The sequence below is a fragment of the Sycon ciliatum genome, chromosome 11 (genome assembly GCF_964019385.1).
Source record: "Sycon ciliatum chromosome 11, ocSycCili1.1, whole genome shotgun sequence".
In the NCBI taxonomy this organism is placed as follows: domain Eukaryota; kingdom Metazoa; phylum Porifera; class Calcarea; order Leucosolenida; family Sycettidae; genus Sycon; species Sycon ciliatum.
In genome coordinates, this window is record NC_088653.1 from 18,658,599 (window position 1) to 18,668,598 (window position 10,000).

The window sequence follows — 10,000 nt, forward strand, 5'->3', positions numbered from 1 at the left end:
CCCATCGGCAGAGGGGATGGCGAGGTTGCGATTGCGATACTAGAGAATCAGCCAACGACAGATGACACACCTACTAGCTAGAGTGCGGGTATGGACTAGCGGGGTCTCACATACACTAGTGAACAACGAAAGGAAGTAAAATTCACGTCACAATCACGCCCCCTCCCCACACACACAGGCACATAAAGTCCATTCCATATACACAGTTTCACGCATACAAATGAAACAGCAAAGGCAACGTCGCCAGTATAAACGCGCACATCCAGTCGCGTCACTCGAGTACGCGCCAGGCGTTGCGCAGTCCTAGACCGGCGAACACGGGGCTGCGAAGTGGTGCAAGGCGCAAGCTTGAGTGACGACACGACTGGATTTCTTTGAGCAGCACCGTAGTACTGCACAGGCAGAACATTTCGTCGGTCAATTATTTCGTCCAACTCCAACGAAAGGGAGCTCGTCCGGTTGTAAATTTCGTCCATGGATCATAAGAGTGTATTGAAAAGCTGGACAAATCAACATTAGTCCGGCATTTAATTTAGTCCAAAGGCTCCTTGGACGAAAAAGACGAAATTAAAATCCAGACGAATAGTTCTGCCAGTACAGTAGTAATCTTGACACCAGTTTGAGAACATACCGGGGGTGATTGCAGCAGTCACACTCGCTCTGCTCTCATTGGGCAGTAAGTGATATCTTCTCGTCAATATGAAAAACCTACCATTGAGAGAACAGACTCAGACTCGCTCTGCTCTCATTGGCCAGTAAGTGATATCTGCTCGCCAATGTCCACAACCAAGAGTAGATAAACAAGAGTGTACAACTCGCGGATGGGTAGGCCCACGGCGGGATTTTTTTGTTGGATGTTACCTTTTCTACAACGCACTCGCTGCGAGTCTTTTCGGAAAGTTTTGCCTTGTGCACTTGGCCGGGCTTTACACTACAAGGCCGGTGCCCGGCATGTGCTCTCGCACTGCCCTGCGGCAAAATACAGTACCTTGTCTGTATGTCGATCTCCCGATACCAGAATACAATCTCTGCCAAAGGAGGAAGCATGCAGAACCAGGGCCAGACAAACATAGTCATCCAGCGATCTGCAGGCCATGGCGGGGCGGCAAACGAGAAAAGAGGCAAAACACACGCACACGTGCACACACACACACACACACACACACACACACACACACACACACACACACACATGTAGCGGTTTATTCACGGATGACACCATTCCACAGCCAGCTTGAAAGGTTAAGGAATGGATAAATCACTTTTATCTAGCCACGTACAATGTACAATGTAGGTCTGTTGCACAGCGTATTTGCAATCCCAAGAAGCGACATTGGTCTGCAAAGTAAGTTACTACCTAACGATTTTCCTCGATTGATCATATGCCATGCAAAACACTTTTATTTAAACGATATTCTTTATTGAGTGCTGATAAGTTCCTTTTTTGTGTTGTGCATTAGATTCGCTATCAACGATATGTCCGGGCGCAACCTCTGCAATGTCAACCTGGGTTTTGTTGAACATGCCAACATGGTCTCCCTGGAGGAATTGATCGAAATGTTCCAACGCCATTCCGGCTACATGCCGCAAGTTTTAGTGGGAAAAACAAGCGGCATTGTGTATCGTTGCGGGGAAGCGAAGCTGATCGCATGATGCGATCGAGTTTTGGTCGTCCAGACGCATAGCTTCTTTTCCAACCCTGTGGAGAAGTATGAAGAGGGCCTCAAGCTGTCGACGGGACTCCACAACATCGAAGTCCGTGATACAATGTGCGGACGGTCTGCGTTTGCCGCAAATGACATTTCTGAGGGAGGGTTCGTATGCGAGTATGTGGCGGCAAAGCCAGAACTTCTGCCCGAGGAAGTGATCAAGGCCAGGGAAGCAGAATACGAAAGGCGTGGATTGGGCTGCTACATTCTGCAGTGCCGGCAAGCCTGCTCTCAGCTTGTGTTCGATGCGACGGAAACAACACTGGCTGAGAGCAGGTTTATCAACCATGCCCCCGAACGTTCCCGCAACAACAATTTGCTCCTCATGAGCGTTATTGTGGCGAGAGGGCAGAAGATGGTGGGTTTTGTGGCGAAAAGGGAAATAAGGAAAGGAGAAGAGCTTTTCTTCGACTACGGTGTGCGGGACAAGGCATTGCCCTGGTTGTCGTCCCGAGCGTTAGCCTCAGAGAAAAGGCCAGCACGATCATCATCATCATCAGAGGATGACTCCCCTCCGAGGAAGGTCATCCGACTTCCTTCTTCTTCTTCATCATCATCACCGAGGGCCCCAGCAGCCTCCGGTTTGGACCCCGGACGGCGGCAGCCTTCGGTGGCCCCGGCAGCCTCCGGAGCCGCCGCAAGGTTTCATCATCATCATCATCATCATTAGAGGATGACTTCACTCAGCCACCTTCCTGTCGACCTGTCAAGAGGAAACGAATTTCGTCGTCGTCGGACTCCGAAGTGGAGATTGTGGCTGTAAAGCCAGCTCAGGGTAGGACGACATATGTCTGTCCCCGATGCGGAAAGCAGTCCAACCGCATGGCCGAGCACCTCTTGAGGGCCCACAAGATCCAGTCCTTGACCGAAAGACAGGCAATCATTGACGGGTCCGAAAAGATTGAATCAACATCCCCACCTTCACCAACCCAACCACAACAACCTTTTGCGCAGTCCACGCAAGCGATGTACCTGACCACAATCCGGAAGATAGCAATGTACGTGGACAAGGATTGTGTGTCTGTGGCCAATATTCTGAACACGAAGGCTTGCTCGCAATATTTGGAGGAGGTCAGAGCGTGCGGGGTCGGGCCATCAGGGCTAACGACGGCGTGCGATGCCCTGTTGGCCGCCCACAGGGGCCATCAGGGCTAACGACGGCGTGCGATGCCCTGTTGGCCGCCCACAGGGGCCATCAGGGCTAACGACGGCGTGCGATGCCCTGTTGGCCGCCCACAGTTTCCTTAAAGTACCACGGCTGACGAACCCCAGCTAAAAAACATAAAAAAATCAAAAAAAGACATTCAAGCTGTCCGTCTCGTCTACCTGAAGCTGAAGAAAACCCAGAGTTTGCTGCGCATGGAGGACGACGCAGACAAGGACGCTGACTTCTCCTCCATCTCAGCCTTTCTCAAGAACCCCGAGGTAACGGAGGACATCGAGCGCCTGATGTCTGAACCTCGGACACCAGACGCACACCGACACCTTGTCCACTACCTCGCGGTGGCATTGGCGTTGGCCAATGGGCAGAGGCCGAGTGCAGTCATCAACATGACCCATGATGAATACGAGAAAGGAGTGAAAAAAATGGGCGACGACGGCAAACTGGTGGTGGGGGTGAGAAATCACAAGACCGGGGCTACCCACCTTGCGTTTGTGTGCGCAGACGGGATCCAGTTGCGTGCCATGATCGGCACTACAATCATCAGTGTCGGAGACTGATGGCCGCCAGCAGCGACGCCTTTCTTCTCCTCCCGAGCGGTGGACAGATTGAGTCCAAGGACCATAGCAAAATGGTGACCTGGATCGGAAAGAAGTGCGGACTCAAGATGTCCACTGCAACGGAGGGGAGGAAGCTCATAGAGCCAAAGGTCCACGTCAGCAGCGCCTTCTCTGAAGCTGATGCGAAGCGAGTCAGCAAGGCATTGTGTCACTCAGAGAAGATTAACCCTTTGAGAGCCGACCAATAGGCAATACTTGAATTCAGCTGTGAAACTTCCAACAGGCCGTAACTCGGTCAAAACTAGCTCAAATTCTACGATCCAAATATCTAGGCCGAAGAGTAACTCTCAGCATTCCATAGAACCCATCCGCGAAGCGCTGCGATCAACGGTTCCCGAGATAAATCGCTCGCAAGTTCAGCCGCGATCGCAGCAGCTTGAAAAGCACGGTGTGCCACGCGAAAGATGAGATTTTTCGAGACTTTTTCTCATGCTGAGTTACTCAAATTTGTGTGGGTCTCACTGGTACAGTGGTATTGCAAAGAGTACACCGTGAAAAAAATCAAAACTCTGTGATCGAGAACAATGATAAACAGTCTGGATTGCGTGACAAAATATTCTGGGTGCGGCTTATAATCCAGTACGGTTTAATAATTTAGGGGTGAAACAATTATACCGAATATTCGAATACTCGTTTGGATTTTTCAAATATAATCGTACTCGGAATAAATCAGAGTACTCGCTCATACATGGTACATGCATTTGCCACCGAAGTCTGCATTTCAGAGCAGCAGTCAGCAGATATTGATGTGCAGACTGTGTGGTGAGCACTTGTACACTAGTAGAGAGAGCCCAAATGACCCAACAACCAATACACCCGAGAAAAGGACTGCCAATCGGTTTAATCAGGGTTGTATCATGTGATTTTTAAGGCCGTTGGTGTGCGATTTTTAGGATATCAAGAATACTCGAATACTCGAATATTCGATCGGAGAAAATCAGAGTACTCGAACTCGGGTTCTCAGTGCCAACTTTCACCCCAACGGTTTATACTCCGGAAAATACGGTACTTGGTCTGAGCCAGAGATGCTCACAGGGGGTTATGCAAAGCAGAAAAGAGTGCACAACTCTCCGTACCTTTGGCCTTGGCCTAAGTAGAGGCAGGGGAACATTGAGAAGCACGCCTGCATTTCATGTTCTGGTATAGCGTTGGAGCGCTTTGAGATGACTAGCAGCGGATTCTGATAACCGGCTTGGTGCAGCAGATCCCAGCACCCTTGAAGCTGAGTAAATGGGAAGGAAGGAGAGACAGGCAGGCAGGCAGGCAGGCAGAGAGAGAGAGAGAGAGAGAGAGAGAGAGAGAGAGAGAGAGAGAGAGAGAGAGAGAGAGAGAGAGAGAGAGAGAGAGAGAGAGAGAGAGAGAAAATGAATTCTTCTTTTTAGAAAATTGGGTGTTTCTCGCATACCTTCATTCGCTGTCGCTTTATGCCTTCTTTTTGATGGTTTCTGTTGCTCATTTGGATTGAAATAAAAACGTTTCGCCCAGTAAATGAGTCCAGTCGATAGACACCCTTAGGAAATAACGGTACCGCTATTTTTTTTACGGTACTCGTACCTTCATCACCCATATACATTAAAGCTGCAGCGTAAAACCGTTATAGGGGATGATTTAGCGTTCTGACAAACGGTACGTTTTTGACCAACTATTGAGCAGTGCGTACCCATTTCATCTTGTATCGCGTATATGGTGCCATAAAATTACCATTTAATGGTATGCACTATGTGAAGGGAACGCTGGTCACCTAATTCTACATTACACCTGAAACCTGGCAGGTCTCTGGCACCGACATTTTGATGTACCTAAAATCACCTGTTTGGACAGTACTCCTCAACGCGACAAGACCCAATCAGCACTATCTGCGGAAGACGTCGACAGCTCTGGCCGGGCCATGTTGTTCGCGAAGGACCTAACTCGGCGTCCTACCAAGCACTGGAGATGGCAATTAATACCCGGGACATCAAGCGCCCGCGTGGCTGACCCCATCTCAGATGGATTGACAATATTAAAAATGATATAAAGCACGCCAATCTTGATGTTTCTGACTGTTCTGAACTGGCTCTAGACAAGAACAAATGGCTGATGCTTGTGGAAAAATGTGCTGCGCTTGCGCAGTGGTTCTTACTACGATATGTTCTAACAATACTGAGATGCCTTTGTTGGCTCGTCTGCCTGGATTTCGTTGACAGATGCGTTAAGATCCTTCCACGAGTGACATGCGAACTGTTACTATTATTACTACAGGTGGAACCTCAAAATGCCAGGAAAAAGTTTCTAACTATCCGGACATTCTAATTATCCAAACATGCACCCACAACACAATATGTATGTTGAAATGCTCTCGTGATCACGCAGAGTTGCGCTATGGACCTTAGACACAGATTTCACGGATACTGAACTGACCGGCACAGCCTGCTCATGCAAACGGAACTGACCAGTACAATGTACAGTGAAGTTCGAATTACACTTTGCTAACTTCGAATTATCAGCACAAATTCCACACATTTTCTATGTAAGTGGAATCTGTGGGACTTCTAATTAACCGGACGTATCCAGTTCGAGGTTCTAATTATCACATTTTTTTATGTGGGAATCATATTGATAGAAATCGGTCCTGCAAAAACTTCTAATTAAGCGGTATGTTCGAATTAAGCCATATTCGTATTACAGTCGTCCCTCTCTAATCCGTCACTTGTTTATCCGGAACCCTTGCCAACCGGCGCACTTTCTGACGAAACCAGACCTTCATGTAAGAAAAATCCAGGAGAGTGAACAATCACTCTCGCTATCCTCTCAAGGAGAGTGGTGGGAGAGCAGTCCCCCCCCCCCCCCAAAAAAGTCGCTTGCCTTATCTATCCAAGGCGAGCACAATACGGGTTTTTTCAACATCTTGCCATACCCCAATCGGATTCAATACCCAATAGCTGCCAAATTCGTTCTGGAAAATCGCCGTACGCACTACAAATGAAAGCTGTTCGGACCACAACTTTAGTTTCCCTTCATCAGGGACAATGACACGCGCAATGGGAAATTGAGACAATTCGCTAAGAAGTAGGGGTGAAACAATTATACCGAATATTCGAATACTCGTTTGGATTTTTGGAATATAATCGTACTCGGAATAAATCAGAGTACTCGCTCATACATGGTACATACATTTACCACATAAGTCTGCAGTTTCAGAGCAGCAGTCAGCAGATATTGATGTGCAGACTGTGTGGTGAACATTTGTACACGAGTAGAGAGAGCCCAAATGACCCACCAACCAATACACCCGAGAAAAGAACTGCCAATCGGTTCAATCAGGGTTGTATCATGTGATTTTTGAGGCGGTTGGTGTGCAATTTTTAGGATATCAAGAATACTCGAATACTCGAATATTCGATTGGAGAAATTCAGAGTACTCGAACTCGGGATCTCAGTGCCAACTTTCACCCCTACTAAGAAGTAAGATCAATGGTATTTTGTAGTATTCATCGTGGAGCGCTCCTTTAGTTTGAGGCTTTGTACTGTAGCTGACGGCTAAAGACCTGTGCCTGGCGTCACACGTACACAGGTCTATGCATGCCCGGACTGTCACGCAACAGAGGGAAATCCTTCAAGATACTATGATTGCCACCCAATTGCGGAAGTGAAAATTTGCAACGGTACGTAAAATACCTTGCGAGTGCCATAACTCCACTATTGGACCTCGGATCGACTTCCGATTTGTTGGAGCCGACAGCTGAGAACTTTCTAATGCGAATAGATCTTTCGATTACTCGATTCCGTTCAGGGAAAGCCGAGTTACGAAATAATTGAGTGTTTTCAGAACTTCATAGTGATGCGGATGCGCTCGAAATTCTCAAGGCGCGCGACGAAAAGTGCGCCCTAAAAGAAAATAAGGAGAGCGAAGGCGCGCGAGAGCGATCGCTCTCCTTTTACCAGATGGTCTGCGAAACCGATTTTTTCGTTCAATTCCTACATCTTAATCCGGCACTTGAATTCCGCCTCCGGCAGTGACTTTTTGAAACGAATCGCTCAAACTGCACGTAGTTTGATTTCATAATCCGGCAGTCGTAAATCGCGTATCGTACAGGTGCACTCCTTGCCAGGCCAGGCTAGGCCAGTCAGGTCAGTGCCGCGCGCGCACTTCAGAATTCAGTTCAGTTGACAACTGTACTCGACCTCGCACGGGAGAGTTCAGTTCGGTTGGTTGTTAGGACTTTTCTGAACCCTAACTCAATTTATACAAAGAGAAAGACCAAGGAACTACAAGTTACGCTATACTGTCCACTAACACCACCAGTTACTAAACAATCAGCTCATGCGATAACATTGCACGACACTGACCGACGGTACTGACGTTCTACAACTAACTACAACGTTCGACCTGCATGATGTCAACTGCTTGCGTGGCCTTCTCAAGAGAGTCAACGTTGTCCAGGAAACAAGGGCTAGCAGTCAACCATACTTTCTTATTTTAGCAAGGAGTAGTGTCCTGCCAATTTTCAGGTGTGTGTGCGTGTGTGTGCAAGAGTACATGTGAACATGTTCTCTGTTTTACTTTATCACTTTATCACTGTGTATATTCCTGGAGAACAGTAGAGAATATGAAGCCGTGCACCAAATACTTGGGTCGACACGGAAAAACCCTGCGTTTTGACGTATGCTACATGCATGCAATTGGGTAGGGCCGGGTCAGAGGGCAGGATTTCTTAATCCAGCACCCTCGTTAATCCAGCAGAAAACGCCGTAGCAAAAGGTGCCGGATTAGAGAGGGACGACTGTATCAGGATTCCACCTGTATTACAGTAAAACTTGTGACTAAAGACCAGCCTGATACTACAGACCACTTTGCCAGGCGCGGACGGTCTCACATCCATATAATTATGGTTGTGCGGTGCACGCCTCTAACTAAGGACCTCCTGCCACTAAAGATCGCTTTCTCTGGGCCTCAAGTGGTGGTCGTTAGTCACTGGTTTTACTGTATTATTAGCATCCCCTGGTCCTGGTTGCAGTGGTCTTTTCGGACACAGGGTTGCCTGATCCGAGTGGTTGCCATGGCAGGTTTTACTGTAGTTTGAAGAAAACAAGCTGCCCAGAGGCTGAGAGCGAGAGCGAGAGAGAGAGAGAGAGAGAGAGAGAGAGAGAGAGAGAGAGAGAGAGAGAGAGAGAGAGAGAGAGAGAGAGAGAGAGAGAGAGAGAGAGAGAGAGAGAGAGAGAGAGAGTGGGACAGTGAGAGAGTGAGAGTGAGAGAGTGTGAGAGAGAGAGAGAGAGAGAGAGAGAGAGAGAGAGAGAGAGAGAGAGAGAGAGAGAGAGAGAGAGAGAGAGAGAGAGAGAGAAAGAGAGAGAGAGGAGAGAGTGAGAGAGAGAGAGTGTGTGTGTGAGAGAGAGAGAGAGAGAGAGAGTGTGTGTGGGGGGGGGGGGGGGCGGGGGGAGGGGCACTGTTAGAATTATGTGCATGCATGCTGAAGATTGTGTTGGTGCTTCTCTCTGCTCAAGTAACTGTATCTGGCTGGACTTGTCACTTGTCCATGGTTCGACATCCGGTGCGCAGTGGCGTCACGTTCCCGTGAAAGTCAATCCCGCTGACTTTCCAAGCCGCGGCCTCACTGCCGAACAGCTGGTCAAGAGTGCAGTCTGGTGGTCAGGACCAGAATTCCTGGCGAAAGAAGAAACAGAATGGCCAGTACGCGAAATCGTCGTACCATCACAAGTATCTGGAGAGACAAAGCACTCAGTAGCGTCTGTGTTTGTCTCGTTACCAGCGGACTCTGCACAATTCCGACTGGCGCCGACTCGGTATTCGCCATGGAACCAACTTCTACGAGTTACGGCGTGGTGCCTCCGGTTCCTCAGCAACTGCAAGAGGTCTGTCAACACTCACAAAGCCAGCAATAACTGTACATTACACCGGTTGCTTGAACCTCTGCAAGGCTGCGATGCCGAGTCAACCATCGAGCTTACAGGTGGCAAAGCAGTTCAAGCAAAGGAGCTGTCAGCCAAAGAGCTTGGACGTGCTGAGAGATACTGGCTCCGAACAGCTCAACACGAGTGTTATGGTGACGCCATCAGCCATCTGGAGCGAGAATAATAAACCACTGGCCAACGGCGATCCACTTCTGTTGTTGAATCCCTGTCAAGTACAAGCGTATATCCCCACGTGATGGAAGTACGAGGTCGGCTTGACAAAGCTGCTAGTCAAGTCACACGTCATGCTCGACGTCCGATCATCCTGCCGAGAAAGCACCGAATCACGTCGCTTGTGATAGCGGCCGAAGACGAGAAATGTCATCACGAGTTCGGCGTCAACGATGTGTTGGCCAACATCAGACAACGCTACTGGATAGTCGGTGGGAAGCAGGCCACCAAGTCGTACCGTCAGCGTTGTAACATGTGCAAGCTAAAATGGAACAAGCCAGCTACTCAGCTCATGGGACAACTTCCTCGAGTGCGTGTTGCCATCACCGAGCGTGCGTTTTCCAACATCGGAGTGGATTACGCTGGGCCATTCACTACCAGAAAAGGT

The 10,000-nt window shown here is 48.8% G+C and overlaps 1 protein-coding gene across 2 annotated transcripts in view; it reads right to left on the minus strand.

Moving 5' to 3' along the window:
* LOC135827429 (uncharacterized) overlaps positions 1 to 10,000 on the minus strand; it is a 26,850-nt gene that overhangs the window by 5,447 nt on the left and 11,403 nt on the right. Inside the window, exons 7-8 of one of the 2 annotated variants that reach the window (XM_065339927.1) lie at positions 4,568 to 4,713; positions 989 to 1,085 (exon numbers count right to left, since the gene is read on the minus strand). In XM_065339927.1, the coding sequence (XP_065195999.1) occupies positions 989 to 1,085; positions 4,568 to 4,713 (243 nt within the window). Of the gene's footprint in view, positions 1 to 988; positions 1,086 to 4,567; positions 4,714 to 8,913; positions 9,134 to 10,000 lie in introns of those variants that run through there. The other variant, XM_065339928.1, reaches the window with a different exon arrangement.